The 26,376-nt window shown below is 40.8% G+C and overlaps 4 protein-coding genes across 10 annotated transcripts; all 4 read right to left on the reverse strand.

Annotated features, from left to right (window-relative positions):
• Positions 1 to 3: 3 nt before the first annotated feature.
• LOC139636257 (uncharacterized) lies at positions 4 to 4,161 on the reverse strand. 3 transcript variants are annotated; one of them, XM_071504148.1, is made up of 3 exons: positions 3,722 to 4,161; positions 2,675 to 2,939; positions 4 to 1,895 (listed from the first exon to the last, which is right to left on the reverse strand). In XM_071504148.1, exons 1-3 carry the CDS (start codon positions 3,823 to 3,825, stop codon positions 1,224 to 1,226), a joined length of 1,041 nt encoding a protein of 346 aa, XP_071360249.1. In that variant the 5' UTR covers positions 3,826 to 4,161; the 3' UTR covers positions 4 to 1,223. The 3 variants fall into 3 exon arrangements, with proteins under 3 accessions (XP_071360249.1, XP_071360251.1, XP_071360252.1); XM_071504150.1 differs by having other exon boundaries at positions 3,662 to 4,157; XM_071504151.1 differs by lacking the exon at positions 3,722 to 4,161 and adding an exon at positions 3,514 to 3,652.
• Positions 4,162 to 10,525: 6,364 nt separating this feature from the next.
• Positions 10,526 to 15,710, reverse strand: atf4a (activating transcription factor 4a). 2 transcript variants are annotated; one of them, XM_071504142.1, is made up of 4 exons: positions 15,302 to 15,710; positions 14,087 to 14,266; positions 13,441 to 13,749; positions 10,526 to 12,365 (listed from the first exon to the last, which is right to left on the reverse strand). In XM_071504142.1, the coding sequence occupies exons 2-4, from the start codon at positions 14,133 to 14,135 to the stop codon at positions 11,341 to 11,343; spliced, it is 1,383 nt and encodes a 460-aa protein (XP_071360243.1). In that variant the 5' UTR covers positions 14,136 to 14,266; positions 15,302 to 15,710; the 3' UTR covers positions 10,526 to 11,340. The 2 variants fall into 2 exon arrangements, with proteins under 2 accessions (XP_071360243.1, XP_071360244.1); XM_071504143.1 differs by having other exon boundaries at positions 10,526 to 12,362; positions 15,302 to 15,470.
• Positions 15,711 to 15,963: 253 nt separating this feature from the next.
• LOC139636256 (apolipoprotein L3-like) lies at positions 15,964 to 23,662 on the reverse strand. Of its 4 annotated transcripts, XM_071504144.1 has the most exons (11): positions 23,439 to 23,660; positions 22,335 to 22,427; positions 21,658 to 21,762; positions 20,643 to 20,735; positions 19,479 to 19,583; positions 19,027 to 19,116; positions 18,890 to 18,929; positions 18,768 to 18,807; positions 17,919 to 18,048; positions 17,571 to 17,759; positions 15,964 to 17,230 (listed from the first exon to the last, which is right to left on the reverse strand). In XM_071504144.1, the coding sequence occupies exons 1-11, from the start codon at positions 23,445 to 23,447 to the stop codon at positions 16,796 to 16,798; spliced, it is 1,329 nt and encodes a 442-aa protein (XP_071360245.1). In that variant the 5' UTR covers positions 23,448 to 23,660; the 3' UTR covers positions 15,964 to 16,795. The 4 variants fall into 4 exon arrangements, with proteins under 4 accessions (XP_071360245.1, XP_071360248.1, XP_071360246.1 ...); XM_071504147.1 differs by lacking the exon at positions 21,658 to 21,762 and having other exon boundaries at positions 23,439 to 23,662; XM_071504145.1 differs by lacking the exon at positions 20,643 to 20,735 and having other exon boundaries at positions 23,439 to 23,662.
• Positions 23,663 to 23,728: 66 nt separating this feature from the next.
• rps19bp1 (ribosomal protein S19 binding protein 1) lies at positions 23,729 to 25,865 on the reverse strand. The gene is made up of 4 exons (XM_071504154.1): positions 25,674 to 25,865; positions 25,208 to 25,384; positions 24,884 to 24,981; positions 23,729 to 24,687 (listed from the first exon to the last, which is right to left on the reverse strand). Exons 1-4 carry the CDS (start codon positions 25,726 to 25,728, stop codon positions 24,538 to 24,540), a joined length of 480 nt encoding a protein of 159 aa, XP_071360255.1. The 5' UTR covers positions 25,729 to 25,865; the 3' UTR covers positions 23,729 to 24,537.
• Between the last annotated feature and the right edge of the window lie 511 nt (positions 25,866 to 26,376).

The raw sequence follows: 26,376 nt of genomic DNA on the forward strand, positions 1-26,376 counted from the left end.
AAATGAAATAAACAAGTCTTTATTTTTATTCAAAACTTCATTAATTGGACATTTGTACAAGTGTTTGTCATCTCATTACACGTGTGAAAGAAGTTTAAGTGCAGAATTGTCTTTGCATTTCATATTTTGATTTCAGAAAGTGAATTTTACACAGATAAATGCTTATTTTAAATCCACATACTTGAGTCTCACTTTGTAGAGATTACATTTCAAAATATGCATTCGCAGACATGACTTATTTTTGTATTTTGGACTAGACAGAGTTTCTCAGTGGTACAAAATGTAAATCATCAGCTGTACTTCACTCAAAATCTCAGAGGTTTCAGTTCATCACATGCAACTTTTCAACTTAGATCTTATTCAGTTTCCAGAATAATTGACAGAGGCAAACTGCTGGTTATGCGGAGTCTACACTGATTTAATTCCCTAATCCAACGCTTGATTTCTTAATGTGATCTTTTACTCTTCTGGAAACGAATCACTTCACTTGGCACCGTTTTACTCAGCTGATTATATACAGGCTGGTACAAAGCAGCAACTGTGCTGCAGTGGCTGAAGACACCACTTATGTTGCATAAGATAAAAAAGATTCTGACAGTAAGAGTAGTGTAAAAAAAAAAAATGTAAAAAATGAAAGATTAGCTTTTGTTTAAAGTTGATTTTTTTTTAGTTAAAGGAACATTTTACATATAATAACTGTAAATAATAATAACTTGCTGTCCACTGATAACACAAAATTACCCAGTACTCCCAGTATCGGATACAAAAAATGCTGGAGACACCGATTGTAGCAGGGACTTGGGCTTTGAGTCCCATAGCAGGTGTTTATCTGTCTGTCTGTCTGTAGTGAGATTTTGTCACTGTGATGGCGTCGCAACTGTGCAAGATACAATCACAAAACTTCTCAGGTGGGAAGTCGGAGGCTGAGTTCAAAGATGGGTGTGGTCCACTCTAAGGCACGAGGTAAAACTACAATCCATTTTTGTGGTGGATCATATCTGCGATACTTGTCGGTCATGGAGTAGTAAGTGCGGAGTACTCACAGGCTGGAATGTCAACATGGTGAAAGGCAGCACGGCTAGTGTGATCCTATTGTAAGATAGTCTCCAGTTTGAAGTTGTGTTGTTGTTTTTCTTGTTAACATACGATAGAGAGGAGGAATTCCTTTCATGCTTCCTTTCATGGTGAACGCATGAGTAGGAATCAAACTTTTGTTCTCAGTTTTAAATCTGAGTGATTTTGGTGTGAATCTCCTTCAGACTTTCCAGGCTGGCTTCAGTTCCATCTTCTGAGGTCACATATCCAGGGTAAGTGGGGTAAAACTGGGGTGGTCTGGGTTTAGTGACATCATCTCCTGCCCCTGATGATGAAGGTAGAAATAGTGGTATCAACTTGGCGTGAGCATAATCAATCTCAAAACCCTCAAAAATAAGCCCCACGCCGCGGGCACCCAACCCCTCCTCAAGCAGCTGCGACACCTTCCTGGTTGCCAGCACCAGCCCTTCATAGTCCCCTTTTTCTAGTCTGAATATATCAGAGGTCAAAGGTCGGCGTGGGACCAGCACAGTAAAGCCAGGTGAGTTGGGGAAAGGCGTGAGAAAGGCCACGTGACCCTCATCCTCCCACACCCGCCACTGCTGCTCCTCCCCTCGAACAATGCGCGAGAACAGGCCGGGGTGAACCGGATCGTCCCCGAGGAACGTCAGATTGGGAGGGGCGTCAGGTAACGGGAGCCTGGCTCGAATCTTGGTTTGGGTTTCAGTCAGGCTGGAGTCGCTCCATCGGGGGGCAGTCTTAGAGGTGCAGAACCCCGGGTCGTGAGCATTGTACTCCTCCTCTCCTGCCAGGTGAGGACGCCACTCTGCATCCAGACCATGTAGGGGGAGGACACGGATCTGTGGAAATGAAAATCAATGTGTATTTTGTGATTAAAACTCTGACTGACATGAACACAGGAGTAATCAAAGCTTTTACATTTACCGTTTTAAACACCTGTGGGCTGTGGTACAGAGTTTCAGGTACTTTCCAGAGTCACTCAGCTGCAAGCTAAATTCCCTGCAGCTCAACTGCAGCTAAACTGGGGGCGTTTTTGAAAGACAGTAGTTAATAATAATAATGTGTAAATTTAACTTCCTTTCCTTGACTTCACTCAGCAAGTGGTAAAATATAAAAAACCTGTTTTCCTGTTTCCACTTTGAGAGTCAAATAATTTAACTGATGAGCAATAAAAGCATCAGCATGTTTTCCCACATAATTCTTCTTTACATAAACTTTGTTTTCATCCAAATGTGCATGAACATTTTATTAATGTGACAGTTCATAAGCTCATATGTGCATTTTTTATCCTCACAAGGATGAATGTTATTAACAACTACATCTTCCTTAAAGCATTGAGAGGACGCCAATGCCTAAGTTTCATGGGAGCTGCTATTCCTAATGAGAATATTATTAATGATACCACCAGGGAAAATCTCTAAATGCAGCTACAGAGGCTTTTTTCCATCATGGCAGGAGTAAAAATCTACAGCAATGCTTGACTTCTCAGCTTTAGAAATGTATACACATCAACAGTGGCAAAAAGTAGCTTTAATCCTAAAATATCCTTGTAAACCTTAAAAAAGTTGCATGACTGCACTGCACAGTCAACCAGTCTGCCAGTCAAAGGAGACCTCACCTGGGCAGGTGTGTCTTTGTGGGGTCTGCTGACCAGCGCACACCTCCGGACCCCCAACCTGTCACACAGCAGCTCAGCGACGGCTCTCGCCCCCAGCAGCCAGGATAAGTACTCCGGCTCCTGCAGGTGGAAGATGCTTCCTCCAAGGCTGCCAGGGGTGCTGCTCTCCAGGATAACAGAGCCCGGGGTCCAGGGCCGGGGGTGAAGGTAGGCCACGAGTCCCTCTGACTCCCAGACGACATGGCGGGGAACAACAGAAGACATTCTGTGGAGCAGAAGTGGGAAAGTTAATATTATAAGATTTACAGCTGTTACCACACATTCAGTTTATCATACATTTCAAATGACAACCAGACATATTCAGTTTATCACGTGACCAAGAAAAGCATCGATTCCTCATATTTAAGAGGTTAAGCAGCAAATGTTTTGCTTAAAAAATTACTAAAGACTATTCAATCATAAAAATAGTTTGTAGATCGACTTATCAATTATTCGACTAATCGCAGCATTTATGCTGCTGTGTACTGGGGACATGTGACAGTGGGTTAACAGCTTCCTTTATTCACAAAAACCACTCTGATCAGTTTCAGGCAGACCACCAGTGTAGCTTCGGTCACTAACCAGGTTGTTTTGTTCAGGTACACGGGGTTTGCTTTAAATTCATGGTCGGCCATCGTAGCTAATGTGATCGTATCGTGCTCATACATTTACCAACTTCAACAAAGGTGACACTGCACTGAAATACGAGCTACTAAATCGGTCATATGTTTACCGAATGTCAGTGTGGCTTCAATGACTCAGAAAAAAGTCACTGTGATGGTGAAACTCAAATGTTTTACCATGAAAATCGTGGCGTAACCGTAAAATCCCTTCTTTTTCAACGGAGTTTGGCATGAAAGCCTGTCCACCCGAGAGACTGTTGCGTGGAGGTTTTTTTTTTTTTCCTCAAGTTAACATTATTAACTCAGATCATCTGAGCCGACCTACCTTCTAATAAGGAACCTTGTGAAGAGCATACAGTTAGTAGAAAGTGGGGCGGAAACAGACCTGCTTTCTGCTTCTCCCCGCTCGTAGTAAAGTTTCACGTAAAAAGCACAAACAGCTACGGAAAGAGTAACAGCGGCTCCTGTGTTACTGATACGAAGTGACATGTGTTAAACTATTCCCTGACAGTAAACACTCATGAATGTGTTTGTTAATTCCTCCCATTTCCAGTCAAAAGACTTTATTCTCCTTCCTGCTTCTTCTTCCTGCTTCTTCTTCTTCTTCTTCTTCTTCTTCTTCTTCTTCTTCTTCTTTACACAAATGCGCCATTCAGTAGGGGGTAGTAAAATGTTTAATAATAGTTAATGAGGCCTCCTAAGCCGAGAAGCTAGGATCATACCTCAAATTAATTATGTCTAATTTAATAGCCTAGAGAAAAATAAACACATCATACACAATAAGATAGGAAAAAAGAAAAAAATAGAGAATAAGACATTGATTGATATGATTGAGTAACAGATATTGTGGACCTTGTATGCCCTAAGGTCCATGAAATACATTACTCTGTCACATGATATAACTTATAAAATATTTTTCTAATACCAGAATCAACTGCAACTTCAGACAGAGGACGTCAGTGTAAATCCCGTGGTTTGCTCTTAAGTATATAATTTGTAGAAAGTGGACTGAAACACGCGAAACAAATCAATATGACACTTATTGCAGGGTTATTTTGACCTGTGTCAGGACACCTTGTCATGTGACCTGCTGACAAGGGTCTCCAAAACATTCTGATGAAAGCTTGTGACATCTTTGAAGTCAAGATTTTCACTCTTCAATGAGAAATGTGACATCCAACAGAGACTCTGGATCAGGGCCCAGGACCCCTTCATTTGCCATGTAACCTATATACAATCACACAGCAAATCTTTTTTTGCAGTTTTAAGAAGTGACATCAGAGGGCGTCTTTGAGCTGCAGTAAAAAAGTGCTGTGAAATCACTCAGTGGTAGAAAAAAAAAGGTTCAGAAACAAGTTGACCATACAATAACCTTTTACTCATAACTATTTGTCTAACACATCTTCCATTTACACCTCTTTATCACATTTTCCGTGTCAGTAGTTTGAATTCCTCTTATCTTTGGCTTGTTCTCAGAAGTGTAGCCACTTCCTTTTTCTGCAGAATGTCAACATAAAAAACCCCTCACTGTTCTCCGCCCATTTCTCCAGTTACTATGCCCTGAAATGACTCATCACACATGTACATTTGTAGTTTTGTACTTGTGAGGACTCTCACTAATCTTATCTTTAACCATCTATCACAACTACTGTCTGACCCAACACGTAACCTGGACTTATCCATACATCTAACTTTAACATTCAACTGTCACTTTGAGGAAGTGAGGACCAGACAAAATGTCCTCACTCTCTAAAATAACTTGCATTGGTCCCCACAAAGACAGACATATAAGATCACACACACCACTTCTACTATCTATGCCAAGCGGCCAAAGGCTTTCACTGCCTTTGCACACCTAATTGTCATTAAAGTCTGAGCTAAATAAAAGAAAGACAGACAGAACGTTACGGCAAAATATAGATTGAGCTACGGTGTCTTTTCTTTTGTTAAATGATTTTCAATACATGACAAAAATAGATGTTAATTTCTTTGGTTTGGTCTCACAATGAGGTACAGTGAAAAAATGTGCCGTCCCACTTTCTGGGAGTAAATCTGTCTTCCTAATCTGCAGCCCATGACCTCAGTAATGAGCTCAGCTGCTCAAAGATCCTCTGTGGATGATATCAGCTGAAGACCAGCACGATGATTCACTCAGAGACAGTGGGCAGAGGGTCAGGGCGAGTGAAATTCAGGAGCAGAGCTCCAAAAATACCTAAATGTCTTCCTTAAGATGACATAGAGGCGATCTTCGACGGTTTTAACTAAGCACGGGTAACATTTCTGGTGTTAAAATCTGCTAGAAACGAACAAGTAGCTGATCTAAATTAATAAAATTCAGGTCCAAAAAACGCAGTTACAAAAAACAGCTCCTCCACTAATGTAACATAAATATTTAGTTGGGTAAATTGCCTCCAGTTTTCTGGTTTTAGTGTGATTTACTGGTGCTGGGTCGAAGTGTGGAGTGAAATACACTGATGATAACAACATTTACTGACACAGGATGTGGTGCAATAAACTTCTGAGCCATAATTCAGCCCAGATGTGTAAATGATGACAAACTAACCCACAAATACTGACTGTAGGAAGAATCAGTTTCTTTAATCAGAATGAAAGTGACACTGGCAACAGACGGACCCCAAATTGCGTCTGGGTTCATGTCACGGTTAAAAAATAATCTTGAGGAGCTGGGGTTTTTTTTCTCTCTTAGTGTGACTGTAACTGGTTATGGGTGTGTTCTACTGGGCTGTGTTGACAAATGGCAGGGTGTGTGTCATAAAACCAGCTCCTGTAGCCTATTTCCCATCACAGACAGCACACACAGAGCCTCACAGAGCTCATTGTTTCTGCAGCAATTCATTTTCCTTTTGATTCCCTGAGTTTTGCTGTCACCAATTTTCCCCAAAGGAAACAAATCTGCTAGTCTTAAAATAGTTTGAGGTGCCACCGTGGTTTGGTTATGGTCATGGCTGATGTGGGTTGTTGGAGGTTAATACTGAAAGTGATGCTGATATTTAAAATATTCAGGACCGTCCCGTGTTGCTTTGTTGTTTAATGTCAAGGTTATCATTACAGTAAACGTGGAATCAGCAGCTCAGCAAACTTTGCTGCTCTGTAGCCTGGGTGTGTCAACACGTGACTTTCCATTCACATATTAGTTTTGGCCATGATGTATCAAATCAATATGACAGTATCCACAAGTGGACTTTGTTCAGGACTGTCCATCAATGTGATGTATATGTGTTGTAGTTAATATCAGCCAGAAACAGACTGGCAAACAGGCAGAGGTCAGAATATCTGAATGTGTCAGATTGCTTGGCTATTCCTGACTTACAGTAGACAAACTATGAATAGCTTTACAGCCTTACTAGGTTTCACCCCTTTGGTGAGCCAAATGCCATCAAGTCTTATAATGTAGCGTGTGTGAAATATAGTTGGGGACTGCCTCAGTAGCACTGAAGTGCAGGTTGTACAAGGATGCAAGTCAGTTTGTAGCCTAGTCAAACTGGTTTTCCTGGACTGGCCCCAGGCAGAGGTGGACACAGGTGTGATTTTACAAAGAAGGAAATGAAATCCGAGGAGGGCCTGAAGCTACTGTCCTCACTCAGCTGCTGGTCGACAGGTACACATAGCTAACAGCTAAGCACACGAAGACATCTGGTTCAATTCAAAATGAAGCGTTTTGCTGTTTTTAAAATATGAGTGCAACACAAAAACCAAGAATCACAGTGAGTGTCAATTCAGTGACTCGTGTATCGCTCCCTCCGGCATTCCTGAGTACACAGGCTTCCTCTTTTAAGTTTCACAGCTACAAAGCAGCCTGTTGTGTGCTGTGTGTAAAACAAAGCTTTAGTTCAGACCAACTCAGTCATGAAAACCCTCACGAAATGAGACACATGGCTGCACACAAACATGCACACATTCTGGCCTTGTCTTTGTCTAATTGCGAGAGGAGACAACAAAATGAATGCTGCGAATAAATGACGTGAGTGAAACTGCCGTGATCCTGATTACTATGGAGCGTGGAGGAATGTGACGAGACGAGAATAATCTGCTGCTTAGCTTGGAGCCACCACACCTATAATTCAGTTGAGTGAGAGAGAATTTCTTTTATCAAACACAGATCGCTTTCACTTACTTAGTCGTCAGTGCTTTAAAAACAAACTTCTCAGCCCTCTTTAAGTGTGTGTGAAGCATGTTTGAGGTGTCGCTTACAGAAACCGGATTCCACACCTCACGTGGCGTATTTTAACACATTTTTAAAGCATGTTCTGCATACTTCTGCTCTAGACACACATACTGCACCTCACACACACACACACCAGAGTCTGTAATGTCATAATATTTAACCAAGCAGAAGCAGAAAAGAAGAACATTTTAAAATGCAACCATGACCACAGGGTAAATATTTTTTAGAAATCCATAAACACTACAACAAAGTCATGGGAAGTGTGTTTAACTTCACTTTTAACTAATGAAAAACACTGACAGTTGAATAAAAAAAAACTTCTCAGGTTGTAATTAAAGCACAGAAATTATGACAAGTGGTGTAATCATTAACATTAGTTATGGATGCAACCACTTTAGCTTTGTAGTTTTTCAGGGATCTTACAGCAGCAGTACTGGTATTATATTGTGCCCCAAACCCATATTACATACTAATGCTATGCAGGGTTTGAGTATATAGTTGTGGGGTGTCCACAGTAGAAAACTGCCAGAAAAGTTTACGCAAAGAGTCAATATGAATACTGGAGAAAACTGGAAAAAATAAAACTAAATGTGGTTGGTAAAAATGATGAAATCAAAAGATGTTTAATTGTTTAATTGGGAGATACAATGTATTTAGCTCACACTATGTAATATGAATGTGGGACACAGACTTCCTGAGTCATTTCATGAAATAAAGCCATTGTTAATCTTGTGAGTCAGACCTCAGCTTTTCGTGCAAAGTCAAATGTGTGCCGTGAAAATGCAGGTTTCATGCAGGTCAACATCTCAGAGTGAAACAAACACTGAGAAGTGTGTGCCACTTTCACACCATCACACTCACAGCATCATCCAAATGTATGTCTATCCTCTTTCTCCAGACAAGTATCTAAGAAATAAAATCACCAATGAGGAAATAAACAGTGTCGTACATTCAAAGTTGTCATAATAATAATAATAATAACAATAATGTACATTTTAATTTCTAATGGCACTTTGACACTAAGTGGAAAACTGAAGCATAGCAGTTAATTCTTCCTGTTTGTCTTCTCACATGATGTCCTGCTTTGCTCCAGTGACATATGATCATTTTTAATTAATGGATGAAAACTTTTCATTTAACAGCTACACAAAACAGTAATCACAACAATAAAAGAGAGCTAAACACATGAATGAATGAATGAATGAATGGATGAATGGAGGCTGAAGAAAAGAAAACAGAAAAGAAAAAACTGAAAAGAAAAGAAAAAAAATAACGTTTGAAAGGGAGTAGGAAGAAGCATAAGCTTATTTAATCCTACCCCTTCTCCACTACTCAGAATTTAAAAATCATCAGTTGACTTCCAATTGATATCTTTTCCTGTTTTAACACATTATATACAATTTGCTATGTATATTTGGAAAAAAAAGAAACATACATATCTCTGTATATATATACACACACACACACTAAATACATCAACAATTGCTTTTGATAAAACAATTAAACTTCCATGCAATTTATCTGCAGCCTACATTACTAAAGTCATAATGAAGCAGCCTTTATCGTCTGCCTCTCGGTCTACAGCTCCTCTTATCGGTGTCCTCTCAGGAAGGCAAGGCCCTCACTACTGAGGAATCTGTCAGGGAGGAGTGCTTGTTGGTATGTGTGTGTCTGCGTGTGTGTGCTTAACTGGTTTTACTGCCAGGACTAAATTTACACAGCTGCTTGACACTAGTCACCATATTAATCTACCTCTGAATCACACACACTCACACACACGGTTGTATTACTGTAGGGGACAGTACGCTGACTTCATTCAGGCTTCATTTTAATCTTATTAACCAACACTCACCTAAATGTGATTAAGGACAGAAGCTATATTCACTCCAGCCTCGTGGACCAGTTTTCAAACCGGTTCCACACACAGGCTGTGCTCAGTCAACTGCTTTGATGTCCAAAATCTGTCTTTAACACACACACACACACACACACACAGGGTGGTTGATATAAACACGTGTAGCACTCAAACTGTGCAAAGACATGTCACTAAAACCCTCCCCACCCCCCACTGTCTGTCACCCACCATGTGAGAGGCTGGCGAGTGTTGTCTGGTTTCACAATTACAAGGACCTTCCCTTAAAAACATTTGCCCAGCTGTTTCTCGCTCTCTTCCCCCTCGTCTCTCATTTCCTGACACAAAGCTGCAGTTTTAGCTCCAGGTAGTGGCAAGCCACTTCACATCCTCTTTTTGCACCTGAGTGTCGACCAGTCTGAACTTGTTTGGCAGGTTAAGTCTGAGGACATGATACACACACTTGTGTAAACTATCAGTGACTTCATTTGTGGATACATAAGATATAAAACCAAACCTAAAATCACTCAAAATATATTAATATGTATTCTGAAACATTTTTGCAACTACTAGGTTTGCTTTGGACTTTCCTCCTGTGATACTTTGTGTTCACACCCTTTTCCTGGGGCTGGTAGACCAGCTTCATTTCACTAGTGTTTAATTATCTATGACACATCAAACATCAGAGAGATGAGTGACTCCTATTTCTAACATGTAAATACTAGTACAGCTCTGCTGAGCAATGTGAAACCACCGCAACATGATACACCCCTTTTAACTGATGTTGAGTTTTTGATGAACAAGCATTGTGAATGTGGATGGAGGTGGTGATACCCTTTTTAGTTTGGCATCACTTCACAACTTTATCCTTTTCCTAGGAGCCATATTAACTTATAAAATGATTGCTAGTCTACACAGGTTTACCAAATCCTACAAATATTAGTGATAGTGCAACAATTAGTTACCAAAAATTAATCAGCCATCTTACACCCCCCCCCCCTTACTGTATGTCAAAATCTCCAGAAAAAAACCAAAAAAAAGACCCATTGATTCAACTGTCAGTACAATAACTGATTAAAATACAATATAATCATTGTTTTTCTATTTAAAGAAAACTACTGTCACTGGAAAAAGCACATTACTCATATCAATAGGGTACGGATAGATATTTATTAGAAAAAAAGAGCAATGCATTTTTACAAGCCAACACCAGCACTAAGAGACTGAGCTACTTGAGACGTGATCAAGTTTTATCCAGCATTAAATAACAAAAGCCACAATCAGCAAGCAAAGAGAAAGAAAACTATATACACAAAAACATGTTGTCAGTGTAACATCAAGAATTCATGAGGCCCCTTTCTGGATTTGAAGCTGTTAAGAGGAAGGTCAAAATGGGGTGACACAGAGTTGAAAAGGAGTGGGTAACAAGGTAGAGGTGGTATCTCACTTTACTGATAGGAGTTATTTTCTTGAAGCAGGGCTGGGTTCTGGCTTTTAACTGATGCTTTGAGTGTGAGGGAATCTCTCGTCAATAGGTTTAAGGTCTACGACACTACCGGGAGCTACGGTGACCCATGTTTCGCATGCCTAGTCTACAAAGACAAATATACACCCTGACTGTTTGTACTAGTACTGCTAGTACGGCAGGGAGTACATGTGGGGATCTAACAGGGGACTGAGAGACAAGCATGTACAGATGCTTCACCTGACTACCTCCCAGCCCCCTGCTTTACACTATTAAATCTCAACTTCCAGAGGCTCTTCACTTTTCATTCAGCCATTTCCCTTTTCTCTGTTCAGTGGCGAGTTTCATACATCCACCCTCACATGCCATTTGTCTTTAATCTCTTGAAACGTACTTCTAACACTAGAACCTACTGCTTTGTAATAGCATGTGAGCATTGGAGCAGAAACACAACCCCCATCACTGCTCTACAGCAAGACTGTCCCACATGAACATTGGTATTTAAGCCACTGAGCTGGTCTTGCCGCGGCGGTGCTTGCGGACTTCCTCCATCAGATCCTTGAGATACTGAATCTCTCGGCTGATGGACTCTGCCTTTTCCGCCAACTCATGGTTCCTCTTCTCCAGCTCTTCGCACTCTGTGTTCAGCAGCTCCTGCTCAACCCTCTTCTTCTGCCGGTAGCGAGTGGCTGCCGTCTTGTTCTGCTCCATCTTCTTCAGTTTCTTCTCCACCACCTTGGGAGTGCCAGACACCGATTTGACCTTGGGGACCTTGGTCGACGGGGAGGAAGTGGTGGTGGGTTCCGGCTTGGAGTAGGGTTTGGTCCTGGAGGAACCAGCTGCAAAGGAGGGGGTGGGAGGAGGTGAAGGGTGACGAGGCGGTGAGCTAGCAACTGACTCGATTCCAGAGTCGTCATCGCAGTCGCTTGATGGAGGAGATGTTTCAATGGACAGCTCTGGAAGAGATGCACGGGAAGGCTCATCTTTGTTGGTGAGCACCACCACAAAGTGAGAGGTGGGAATGGACAGCACGATCGGGGTGGTGGTCTGAATGTTTCCACTGGGATCTGGGATGATGGTAGCGGTGAGCGATGTGGCGGTTTTCTCTGCATCTAGCACATCCACTTCGCTTCCTAGCTCCAATGTGTAGGCTTGAGGAGAGGGGGCAGACAGAGTGGGAGCTGGGGAGGGAGGCTCAGACTTCATAACAATCTCCTGATCAGGCACCACCTCTGTCTTCTTGGCCTCCGCTGCACTGGGAGGAGGGAGTTCCAGAGGGAGCTCCAGAGGGAGGGAGGGGATACCGGCCAGTGACAGACCCAGCTCGAGGCTGTCGGGCGGGGTGGGGATGGTTGTGTCGAAGGACTCCAGATCCAGATCCATGTGGGAGTCAAGCGAGGCCAGGAGATCCTCGGGGGAACTGGGAGAATCATCAGATGAGCAGGAGCCAATGAGGGAATCCAAGTCAAATTCACTCAGGTCGATTTTCTCTGACATCCAATCCATGCCTGCGAAAGCATCCTCTGCTGAGAAAGGATTTACTCATTAATTTTTCATCAACAGCATATCAAAATAAAAAAAATAGGATACAAATACAAAGAATAACTTTTGGCATTATGAGGGTGCTCACAGGTAATCTTGTGTCCAGTGTACACAAACCGAAATAGGATCTAACGTCATATTCAGTGTATGTTTAATAATTTACTGAATGATGACCTCAATGACAAATATTGTTACGGTTGGTGACGCATACAAACACTTGAGAACGTACATTTACAACATGATGAATGTCAAACTTTCAACTGATGCCAAGACTCGCAGTGAACACTACACACGTGAATGAGGACATAGCAACAAAGGGACACACATCATTGTGAAATAATGCATTTAGATTAAAACAGCCTTAGCCAGTCTCAAACATACAGAGCCACACCTGGCCTGCAAACCACTGAATGTTACTCACTGGCCACCACACCTACCAATTACTGACTCTTTAATTTTAGTGCTCTATATGTGTGTGTGTGTGTGTGCGTGTGTGAGTGCGTGCAGTGTCTTAGAAGAAGAAGAAGAAAAAAAAAAAAAAAGCCATACTAACAATCTAAAAGTTTTGAGCAACTTAGGTTTTCCTCTTTCATTTTTTTCTGTAGAACTATAATGTGGAATTGTCTTTTTACAAAAATGAGGGATAAAGTGACCAAATACAACTAAATTCTTGCATCTAAGGCACACTGTCAGCAAGGCAACCTTTAAATGCTTTACTGACACAAAAACCACCCATATAAAACATTTACTCGTAGCCTGAAAGCAATTACCATTCCCAACCTCACATTCACCTCTAATAGTGGTGGATGTTTAACCCTGAAATTCTTCCATGGAGCAACTCACTATCACAAAGAATGTGCTTCTACCTTAACCTGCCATTTTTTTCCAGTCACTTTTCTGTCTTTAGCTCCATTTTAGTGACTGATTTTCCTTCTATTTTCTTGTAATTTTTATAATTCTACTCAACCGTGCTTCCAATTGTTTATTCCCTTTGGAGACAAGTATGAAGAATTATCTTCTTCAAAAATCTAAAAAATGAAAATTTGCAGTCACTCTCACCTTTGCCATCATCTGCTCCAACATGGGCGTCGAGCAGATCGCTGGCACCCAGCCAGGGGAGGGACGGTGAGTCCGCTCTGGCCTTGGTTCCCAGGAACAAGGAGGGATGAGTGGGAGGAGGAGAGGGTGGTGGGGAGGCAGAAGAGAGTGGGGAGGATGACAACGTCTGGTAAGGAGACAGGGAGGAAGAGAAAGAGAGGGGGGGCGAAGCTGGCGCCTTCCCCTCTAGAGAGGAGGAGGGAGAAAGAGCTTCTTCTTCATCTTGGTCCAGAAGGGGCCCCATGGGGTCAGCCATCAGAAACGAGGGCCCTGTGGACAAAGACTTCCTCAATAAGTATTTAACTTTATACACAATATATTCACTTATTCCACAACATGGAATAATCAAAAACTGTTAAAGATCACATCAATCCACCCACATCCAAAAATTCAATGAGACTTTATTTTGACTCAAAGAAGAAAAAAAAAAAGGGGGGAGTATCAATAAAATGTGATGATCAGGTACATGAGCTATAGGTTAAGGATACAAAACACAGAAACAAAACTAACCAAACAGCTAAAATACTCAACAGTTGCCTTTTATATTCCCCGTAGTAAGTAATGTTTGTGGTAGTGCTTTGAAAACATTTGTCATCACAACACCAACCTAAGTACAGGGCCCCCACGTCCTCCAAGGCCAGCTGGGAAAGTGTCATGGCTGCTGCTGGTCAGTGGTAGCCGTGAACGGGTGAATAAAAACAAAGGTGAGTCTGACGACGTTAGCAAGTCGAGGGGTTCGGTACTGCTGTCGACGGCAGCAAAGCTGAGGGTGGTTGCCGAGAGAGACCTGGGGAAAGGAGATAATGGACATACAAACAATGTCATGGGGAGGAATATAACTGTTGATTTATTAACAGGTTATATATGGGTGTAAACATTTCGGGAGCTGAATGTACACAACCAAAGGAAAACACCACAACAAACAGGCTTTAATCATGAGGAAAGAAAATGTATTGATATCCTATGAAAATATTAGGCCATGTGGTTGACGAGACAGCCAACCATATCTGTGAATGAAAGATCCCTGTAGTGTATGAAACAACTACAATGTCCAGGTGATGGCAACCCTCATGCAAACACTACAACTTTCTTGTTGGTGTGCGCCTGCGCTGTGAAACCTCTAATTGTCTGTGACGTGGGGGAGGGGAGGCTAATTTTGGCTAATCCGTTCCTCTCAAGTGTCACAGCGCTGTTGATGGTTAACGCCCGCCCTCCACCGGGGGATAACATTTCCTAATTTGGTCATGCTTTGGTGGGTAACTCCGCCCTCCTCAGTGGAAATGTGGGAGGGTAACCGCCATTTTCACAACAGAGCCATCTGTTTCAGAGCCGAGTGGGAAGGACGGTGCGCGCCATTTTGGACACGCCACGTTGTCAGAGTTGAATATACACAAACACAGCCAATTTTGAAAAAACACCTAACAGCGTCAGTGCTGCTGAGAAATACGCGGGAACGTTAAAAGTGCTGCGTTTAAAAAAACAAAACAAACGAAAAAAAAAACAAAAAACATTTCGCTGATGGCTGAAACAACCGCTAATACAGCTCAACCGTTAACGGCAAAAAACGGCTCACAACACAGGCAAGTGGGGCCGGCCGGGGCTACTCAGCTGACCATCTGTAATTCGACACTGACACATCAACTTCAAACTCTCATATGTGAATTTCACCCACGGACTTCAGGAATACACCATTTTTTAGCGCGTCAATCTGTTACTCAACAGGTCTGTTAACTTCCGCACCAACCGTCTGAGCTGACATTACGCCACATAAAACCAGATAATACAAGGTATGGAAAATATGGAGGAAAAAAAAAATACTTACGCCATTTTGCCAGAAATAGCCAGTGCACTTAGCCGTTGCACTGCCGGGTTGTTGCCGCTGCAAGGATAGCCGCCGCACGCCTTTATACTGCCATTTTCAGCGCGGGAGAGCTAAGACTAAGAGCCGACAGACACTGTATCTGTTGTGGAAACGAAGAACGAGTGAAGGGAGTCGCTCTAGTATATACAAAGCCGAAGCACCGCCGAGTGTCTCCCTCCGCTGTGCCGCTCCACGGGGGGAGGTTTCTGTGTGAAAAGGGAGTGAGGAGGAGGAGGAGGAGGAGAGGAGTTTCCTTTTCAGACACCAGATTTACAAATATTAACAAATATTAACAAACGCCCATTTCAACTGGGTAGCGGCGCTAGCATGGGCGCTAGTAGCCAAACGCGCATACCCGCTGCGATTACTCCGCTCAAGTCTTGTTTTCGATTGGCTGGAGCCATATGTGGCTGCAGACAAGATAGATCCATATGGAGCTTTGAAGCACGACTTCCTCTCTACGTCAAATATAGGTCAAATGCAAAATGTAAACATTGAGTGAAACACTATTGTGTGCCTTTTACGCGGCTTTTGAGAGCAAATATTAAGCTCAGACATATATTACATTAATACATAATTCACATTACTTTCTTGGAGGAAAAAAAAGAATTCAAGTCTTACTCTTACATTAGTTGTACATTTTTATTGAAGCTTCAGTGTCCATGTTTTTTGCATATCTTCAATTCAGTGTGATCACAAATAACAGTTTTAACCCGTATTCACTTTTTAGATACCTTATCCTGCATCCAGACACTGTGTGTTTCAAATGATTGTTCTATAATTGTATAAACCATACACATGAAAACATATATAGATCTGTTATTTATATTTCCAGCCTTTGTCCTTTGTGGCTTGTTGCTGCACTGTATATTGTAGTCCTATATGAGTTGTTGATATGTCTCTGCATAAGCAACATCCAGTCTCCTGAGTATTCCTTGCAGCTGGCGGATAAACTTGATGAACCTGGCTAAAGTTGACAGGCCTAAAGAGCTGGACTGCCCCCTGGTGGTTAGCTTCAGCTATCAAAAGTATTTTATTTTTTACAATCTTTCATGCATTTCATTGTATGCACATGCACAAATGATGAACATAATATTGAGGCTGGTGTGTAGATATATTGATTAGATTAGGTTTTAAGAAAACAAGAAAAGTGACACAGTACCAAATATAAAAAGCAGGAGATGTATACACATTCTCAGTTATATCCAATCAAAGTAAACAGTCTAACAAGCTGTGAAGCTGCCAAAAAAGATAAAAGCGGGATGTAAAGTATATAACATGTCTTAAAAACTAAATTGAAGCATTTCTTAAAGATCAGCAGAAAAGCAACTTTCCTTTGGGTTTGTCTTGTTTTCATTTCTTTCTTTTTTTTTCTTTTTTTTTTGAAATATCAAATGCAATTCACATCAAACTGTAACCCATACATAAAAGCAGGCAGGAGAAGGTCTGCAAGGTCTAGTTGACCAGTTGACAATACTTACTGAACAGGTCCTTGATATGCATGAGCTCATCCAATCCCTTATCAAGCCCCTCTGCTAGTTTGCGGATTTTAAGTGCAAACTTCGACTCAAGGCCCTTTTTTACCTTCTGCCCATCTTTGTCTTGAGTGTAGTAAAAATCTAAGGCGAGAGCAAAGCCTTCAATCAGCCCAAATGCCTTACTGTTAGCCTCTAAGGCCCTGGAACTTGCCCCTCCTGTAGCAGCCAGATCTACCATGCTGGCTACCCTTTGCGAATGCTGCCTGGCTTTACACAGATGGGACAGACCATGTCGCTTTAGCAGCTCCATGCCATCATTGATGAACTTCAAGCAGTCGATAATATCTTTCATGAGGTCCTTGTACTCCTGGAGGATCTTGTCGATTTTTTTCTTGTCATTAGAGGAACTCACCTGGAAGAACAGAATTCATAATCTGTTACTCAGCAGCTTTAAACACGTGATGTGTAAATTTAAAAAGAGTTATGACTACTCTGTTTATATTTTTTTTGTTTGTTTATTGCACCTTTTGATTATTCTGATTGCAGAATAGACAAAAGACATCTTCATGAAAAGTGGAAAAAGCCCTGAGCCAGTTTATCCTTTTCATTTTTTAAAGCAAGGCACAGCAATGTTATTCATGTACCACATGCATGCAGCAACAAGTAACAGGTACAGAAGAATGTAATAAATAAAATACAAGAAAGTGGAACAGAAAAGATAAACAACATGCCATATAGTATATAAGTTTCACCTTGCTGGTGATGGCCGCTGATGCACCAGTGACACCACCGGCTGCAGCCACACCTACGCCGACTGCAGTGAGGGCCAGTGAGGCTCCTAGTGTCACTGGAGATAGTATCACTCCGGCAGCTGCTGCCACACCTCCTGCCACAACTGAAGCTCCACCGGTAATACCAGCAATCTTTGTCCCCTTTGAAACCTTAAGATAAAAGCAAATTTATTTTATTAAGTTTAACTGAATTGTGAATCAATCATATCTGAAATTAACTGGTGCAGTTTATCAAAAGTAATTTAATCATTCTTTTGATTAAAGCGAATGCAATTGCCATGACCTTTTGTCATCATATCGGGTCCTTACCTTGTTTAAATTGTCAGCGATGCATTGCAGCTCCGAAGTGTACTCCTTCAGGGTGGAACTGTGTTCAGTCAGCAGGAGGATGTAAACCCCTATAGCTTTATACAGGTGTCCAGCTTTAACTGGGATGATCCTGAAATGTATTATGAGAGCATTTAATCAGATGAGTATATTTGAGCGTTTCACAGAGGAACATCCAGTCTAATCTAAAACAAGTTTGTGCACATGAGCTCAAATGGAAGATTGAGGTGTTTTAGCCATGCTAGCTGAGAGGCTCTTAGGATGGCTGTCCGTTGGTCCAGCACTTTGGTCCAAACTCAAATATCCAACTGACTGAACAACTATTTGATGGACTATCATGAAATTTGGTACAAACATTCATGGTGCAGAGAGAATGCATTTTGCCAACTTTGGTGATTCCCTGACTTTCCATTAATGGCACCATGAGGTTGACATTTTATGGTTTTTGGTGAAATGCCTCAACAACTACTGGTTGGATTTTTATGAAATTTAACACACACACTGATGGTCCCCTCAACATGAATTGTTATCAGTTTGGAAACCCATTAACTTTGGTTAATGACCAAAATACCTGCAAAAGTAATAATGTTTCCATCAGTTTCAGCTCTACATTGTATTAACTGCTAATTAGATAATATTAGCATGCTATCATGTTAAGGTAAGATGGTGAGCATGGTAAACATTATCTATGCTTCACACCAACATGTCAGAATTGTCATTTGGAGCCTATAAGCATGCTAATGCTAGCATTTAGTTCAAAGCACTGTTATATCTCAACTATAGAAACCGAAAAGGTGTTTCCTGATGTTTTGAAAAGGTGTAGCTACTTACCTCCTTGCTTGATCGATGTTTTCGCACAGTGACTCCCAGGCTGCAAGTCAATAAAACTATAGTTTAGCAACAAACAATATGCCATGGAACATGAATATCTCCAAACTGGTTTTCTTACTCACATTCCTTTTCCCTCCACCAATCCAACAGAGAGCTGGCATCCTGTCAGCAAATGAGAAACAATTTAATAACAGTGCAGCTAAAAAAACAGCATATTCCTTGATAATGTTGTAGTGAAATAATTGTTGTAAAAAATTACCAAGATTTCATCCTCAGACTCTTGTTTTGGAGGTAGGGAGGGCAGCCGAAGAGGTTTTTCTCTGTAGTTATTTGCTTGTTTACCAAACACCTAAAAATAAGTCACAATCCACCTTTACTAAGTCAAAGGACAAACATGTGTTTTTAGATCTGTGTGATCACATTTTTCTCCTGTTTTAGTTATCTGATGGCTGTGGATTGATTGCTGAGGCAGTCTGATGGGTATTTTCATTCTTTTCATGTCTTACGGGACCTTTCAGCTTCATCTTATGACCGGGCAAGTTTTGCATCTGCCACATAATTCTCCTATAGTTGTGTTAAACTAGGTAGAACCTTTGCGATCTGGGGTCACTACAGGGCATTTTCACAAATTCAGATTAGAAGACGTGTCATTAACCTTAACTTTACAAGTAGATTTTTCCCACATCATGCTTTGAAATAAAGTAATGGTACCTTTTCTAGCTCAAGCCTGACATTTGCAGATTCACCTCCTTCTGGACTCTTTTTAGGGGTCCACTTTGGCATGACGGGTGGAGGAGTTGAGGGGACCAAACCTCCCTAAGTTTCAATAAAAAAACAAAATACATCATCAGTCTTAGTAGCTGACAGTGTTACAATATGAAAGAGACACTTCATTACTGAGTTTGAATCAAATTATACCTTTTATGTTACGTTTGAGGCTCTAGTATCTCATGGAATTTTTAAAGGTTCTGTAAACAAGATTTTAAACAATAACACAGCAGTAAACAACTGTTTTCTATGTCAATATATAATGGAGAAATGGTGTCCTGAGCATAGAACAAAGTCACACCTCTTCTGTGTGTTGTAATCTGAGCTTCTCTGTTTTTGGTTTTGGTCACCGGTGTGAGAAAGTGGGATGTTCAAACGTTTGATTCCCTCTTGTTAAACCGTTGGCCTTCACCATGTTTAAACACACAGGCACTACCCACACGTGAACTGACACAGTGCAGTATGTGGCATCCAGGTAAAAGTGACCTTCCAGAACTTCCTCCACCAAAGAAAACCACCTTTTAATGTAAAAAGGCCCCTGACAAAGAGAGATGAGACCAGAGCACAGGCCGACTGGCCATAGGGACTACTGGCTCATATCCTGTTCGGCTGGTGGACGGTCAAAACATTCAGAAAGTTTATTTATGTGACTGCAGAAAAATCCAGGGTTGAATTCAAGCTTTCCCGGTCGGGAAAGATGGATCCCATTTGGCCGGTGGACAGTCAACACCTAAACGTTTTTTTAAGTTTTTGCCAGACCCAGTGTCTTTGCCAGATCCTTCAGTGTCATTTGTGCGATAAAGTTCAAGCCTGAATTTCTTTTCCAGTCTATCCATGGAGCCAATACTGTTACTGTTACTGAGGTTGAGAGCCCTACAAGTGGCTTAAGGGCTCCAGCTTGACTCCGAACTGGTTTTCCTCTCCTCCAAGTCCTTCAGACTTCAAGTTATTTTTGAAGCCAAATTTCAAGCTATTAAATTACAGATATAGTATTATTTCACTGTGAAATATTAGATGAATAAAAAACTGAACCCAGATTTATGACTGTGCGTACTGTTGACATGTAGATTTGATCTCATTACAGAGTATAGATTACTGAGCACCAACCTTTGGTTCCTTTGTGGGAGACCAAGGAGAGGACGCCTTATTGTCTTCAATTTTTTCGTCAAGGCTAAGGAATCTCCTTGGCGTTGGGCGATTCTGAAAAAGGAGGCGTAATTGATCTACACACACTGAAGCTGCTTGAAGTACCTGCTGATAAATTCTGTAACATATAAAATGTTTAACCAATGACAGGAGATAATTTAATTTTAATATAATTTGTATCAGGACAGTTTCAAAACAACTACTTTGTAGATTCTAATCAAATTCATTGTTGTGTTTTTAGGAAAGTAAAAATACTTCCTCCACCAAAGAAAACCACCTTTTAATGTAAAAAGGCCCCTGACAAAGAGAGATGAGACCAGAGCACAGGCCGACTGGCCATAGGGACTACTGGCTCATATCCTGTTCGGCTGGTGGACCGTCAAAACATTCAGAAAGTTTATTTATGTGACTGCAGAAAAATCCAGGGTTGAATTCAAGCTTTCCCGGTCGGGAAAGATGGATCCCATTTGGCCGGTGGACAGTCAACACCTAAACGTTTTTTTAAGTTTTTGCCAGACCCAGTGTCTTTGCCAGATCCTTCAGTGTCATTTGTGCAATAAAGTTCAAGCCTGAATTTCTTTTCCAGTCTATCCATGGAGCCAATACTGTTACTGTTACTGAGGTTGAGAGCCCTACAAGTGGCTTAAGGGCTCCAGCTTGACTCCGAACTGGTTTTCCTCTCCTCCAAGTCCAAGTAATTTGATGCTACATATTGTTACATGTCTGTTTTCATTAGTGACTGCTACAGTAGCATGAAAACGTTAGCTGACTTCCTGTTTCCTGATTTGAATGGCTTGTTTTGAATAAATAAATATATAAATAAATAAATAAGTAACTGGTGCAATGTTTCTGGAAGGGGATGTTGCTGTTGACTTCTAAAAATGTAATTTCAATTTTTGATCATGGATAACCACTGATTAGTTTCCACTCCCCTTCAAAAAGATCTCAGAATAATGTACAAATAAAGTAATGGTACCTCTAGTTGCAGGCTGCCATTTGCAGATTCACCTCCTTCTGGACTCTTTTTAGGGGTCCACTTCTTTGGCATGACGGGTGGAGGAGTTGAGGGGACCAAACCTCCCTAAGTTTCAATAAAAAAACAAAATACATCATCAGTCTTAGTAGCTGACAGTGTTACAATATGGAAGAGACACTTCATTACTGAGTTTGAATCAAATTATACCTTTTATGTTACGTTTGAGGCTCTAGTATCTCATGGAATTTTTAAAGGTTCTGTAAACAGGATTTTAAACAATAACACAGCAGTAAACAACTGTTTTCTATGTCAATATATAATGGAGAAATGGTGTCCTTTGCCAGATCCTTCAGTGTCATTTGTGCGATAAAGTTCAAGCCTGAATTTCTTTTCCAGTCTATCCATGGAGCCAATACTGTTACTGTTACTGAGGTTGAGAGCCCTACAAGTGGCTTAAGGGCTCCAGCTTGACTCCGAACTGGTTTTCCTCTCCTCCAAGTCCTTCAGACTTCAAGTTATTTTTGAAGCCAAATTTCAAGATATTAAATTACAGATATAGTATTTATTTCACTGTGAAATATTAGATGAATAAAAAACTGAACCCAGATTTATGACTGTGCGTACTGTTGACATGTAGATTTGATCTCATTACAGAGTATAGATTACTGAGCACCAACCTTTGGTTCCTTTGTGGGAGACCAAGGAGAGGACGCCTTATTGTCTTCAATTTTTTCGTCAAGGCTAAGGAATCTCCTTGGCGTTGGGCGATTCTGAAAAAGGAGGCGTAATTGATCTACACACACTGAAGCTGCTTGAAGTACCTGCTGATAAATTCTGTAACATATAAAATGTTTAACCAATGACAGGAGATAATTTAATTTTAATATAATTTGTATCAGGACAGTTTCAAAACAACTACTTTGTAGATTCTAATCAAATTCATTGTTGTGTTTTTAGGAAAGTAAAAATATGATCCAGCCAAAACATTGTTAATCTGCATTTCTCATCTGGGTAGACATCCATAGTACAGTGTGTATGACAGTGAACCCTGTCATACACACTGTTGACTTCAAGTGTTCTTGTCAAGCATGTCTAGCAAGTTTGATTACATCTTTGCTTCTCCCACACCCACATCTTCGTTTCACTTTCGCTCTGTACAACATCCTTGATTACTTTCACTTATTCATTGGCGAAAAACAGTTAAAAATCTTGGAACAGCAATGGAAACCATTCCATTTATTTTTTTAAGCAACAAGGTCAAAAAAGTTCAATATCCAAGCACATCAGTGTATATAGTGGGATGCTACAATATTAAAGAACTGAGTAACAAACTGTTCATTGTTGTATTAGAAGCAGGTAGTTGCAACTGTGATTTGAATGGCTTGTTTTGAATAAATAAATATATAAGTAAATAAATAAGTAACTGGTGCGCTGTTTCTGGAAGGGGATGTTGCTGTTGACTTCTAAAAATGTAATTTCAATTTTTGATCATGGATAACCACTGATTAGTTTCCACTCCCCTTCAAAAAGATCTCAGAATAAACCAAAACTATCTGCGCTACAGAAAAACACTTTTACAAACAGATAAGCAGGTCAACAGATGTTATTCATATAGGTAATCGAGCCACAGCTGATTAGCAGCCACACCCCAGTCCCTGCTGAGGTTTTTAAACATAGGTTAAAACAGCCAAGCCGAATCTGCTTAATTACATTTCAGCAAACAGTTATGTGACTTCATACTTTCATAATTTCTGAAAAAGTAAGTGATATATATGACTTACCTGTGACATTGTGTCCCTTTTGCAGTCACTCTCCTTTGATGCACTCACACTGACTTACAATCGAGTTGTGAATATGGATCTTAAAATCTCAACCAGTTAGACGTGAAAACGATTTGCGTCTTATGACTGAGCAGGTATTTATTTGCCTCTGCATTCTTGTTATTATCACACCTGTTACAGGTTCTGCTAGTGTTGGAATGAAAAATATTCTCCAAGCCGAACCACAGGTAACAAAGCTGATGGACATATGACATGCACACAGACAGAAAATGAATGTACAATTCCCCATCTCTACATGATATGATTTATTATGCAATCATCAACTTACATGTGACAAAAAACAATTCATTTGAATTTAGGGGAAAAGCATCTGAAATTTTATCATCCACCACTTTCTGCTTGCTCACTACACAATTTTGCGTGTGTAGTGAGCAAGCAGAAGTGGGTGGGAGCTAAAAATTTTTACTTCAAACCCCTAAAACTTCATCCAGTCTTCAGGTCCAGAACTGATCGTTCATCTGCATTGATTTAATTAATAAACTTGTTTTTCTGGAAATAGCCTAATGAGTTTATTGCAACTACAACCAGAATGAAAATGTGAATAACAGAGTAAACATGTGACTCTTGCATTTGAAAAGCTTACAAAAATACAGTGTTTTTGAAAGTCTGCCTAAACATAAAGACACAAAATTACATTCTGGTAAAAACTGGACAATCCTGATCGAAATTGTGACTGGAGGAGGCCATCATAATAATATAAAGAATGATATAAAAGTAAAGAAGTAAAAAGTATATCTGTCTTTATTACAACAATGGGGATGAAACTGAACAAACTCAATGAACTTTGTATGTGTCTGTACCTTTTCTTGAAAGATCTAATGTAAGTTATGAATAACAGCATATTATCACCCAGGCAGGTAAATCAAACGTTCCCTGTGTTTGTTTGAAATCCTAACACCAGCACAGACTCAGCCTATAGGAGCATATCTCCTCAAAGTTTCTTCTTCCTTTCATGAGAAGAACACAACTTGGTCGAGAAAAATGCAGCCCTGCATGGTGTTTCCTCTGACGCTGCAGTGTCTTTGTGTTTGTGTGTGCATTATTTCTTCTCCTCAACAGTCCTGCCAAAGTATTCCTTCTGGAACTGCTGGAACTCCTCCTCTGTGAACAACGACTGTGGCTCCTTGGGCTTCTTGGCGGATCGTTCTGGGCGATTCCTGGACTGTCTCCCTGAATTGTGACTCAGAATCTAAGTGAGAAAAGGAACAAGACATCAAATTAAATTAAACAGATGAAGACAATGAAGAGAAACAGAAGAAAAATTCAATTTTCTAATATAAAAAATGACACTACTTTAAAGGCAATGTATTGCAGTTGAACATAAAGCAAAGAGAGGGTTAATCAGCACTGATGACAGCTGTAATAGGAGTGTGACTGATGGTTACCTTCAAAGTGTCAGAATCTGTTGTTTTGTAGCCAGTTCCCATAAAGTACTTGAGGTTTGCACTCATGTGGCTCTTCCCCTGCTTCTTCCTGAACTCCTCTACGATAAACACCAAAGGAGATGAGTAAGTTTAGAGCAAGATGGTACAACAGATGCAAAACATAACACATAATACAAGTCAAACACCCGAGGGCAACTACTACTCCAGTCACATCAACTGTGAACTATGCAGTTCAGCATATACACCTGCAAAGAGATGACAATAGCCAACACAGTGCATTTCCCTCTGAACACAGGTGCTGTGCAGGACTAAGAGCAGACTGACCCACTGCAGACTTGATCCTCTTGTCTTTGACAGTGGCTTTGCTCTTGCCGGGACCCAGGCGACCCTGCAGCCGTTTGACCTGCTTGGTGACTCCCTGCCGCTTGGTGCTCACCAGCTCCATCACAGTGGCTGAGCTGGGGGTCTGCTGCTTCTTCTTCTTCTTTACTTTACCGACATCTGGTAGGGTGCACAGGACATAGAGACGGGCAGAAACCAATATTTATACATGGAAATATATTCCTCTATGTGCCAGGGTAACTGATTTGCCAACGCACCAAAACCTTTAGAATATAATACTGGTAATAATTTAAAGGAAAATGAGCAAAGGGTCACAAGTTTTCACATTTAAGACAGCAGCAGTTAAGTAATACCATCTGCTAATTTCAAAATGTAACGACATAACAACACGCAGACTCACGTCCAGTGCTAATGTTATTTAGCTAGCAAGCTAAGAGGCTAAACTGACCTTTAATGTCATCGCTGAGCAGCTCCAGTCCTCTCCTGACCAACGACGCTGACATCCTGATAAAAATAATGTTAATAATAAGTTTTCTTGAATTATCCACAAGCTACACCAGGAGGACGCTGTCTTCCCAGCTGAACAGCAACATGTGAGTCCGTCAACATCCGGTGAGCTCCCCCGTGTGCACCAATTGAAAGCAGCCGGCTGAACAACGGTTGAAGAAGGGTTCCTACCTGTCTATTTGGGCTGCTAAGTACAACTACGACTTCTATTACTACTATTACTGCAACAACAACAACAACAACATCAACAACAACAACAACAACAACAACAACAACAATAATAATAATAATAATAATAATAATAATAATAAACTAAATTTAGGAATTAGTAAAAAATGAATGCCTCAGCATTCCCACATAAACAGTCTCACACACACCAGAGCAAATGTCATTAGATTAAGAACATGGGTTGTAGCATAAGGAGAGCAAAACATCAGCATACTGGGGCAAACTTTATCAGTTAGGCTATAAGTGCCTTGAGATATTGTATGTTATAATTTGGCTGCTACTTATATTGCCAGTACTGAGTTGAATTCACCACAAAGCAAACAAACTCTATGATGCTGCATCCGGGGTTCCAGATGTCACATGTGTGTTAAACTGAAACTGATAATGACTAATGGCTCATTCGGACAAGTCAGACT

The sequence above is a fragment of the Trachinotus anak genome, unplaced genomic scaffold (genome assembly GCF_046630095.1).
Source record: "Trachinotus anak isolate AG129_WGS33_773 ecotype Australia unplaced genomic scaffold, CSIRO_AGI_Tana_v1 ptg000019l, whole genome shotgun sequence".
Classification (NCBI taxonomy): domain Eukaryota; kingdom Metazoa; phylum Chordata; class Actinopteri; order Carangiformes; family Carangidae; genus Trachinotus; species Trachinotus anak.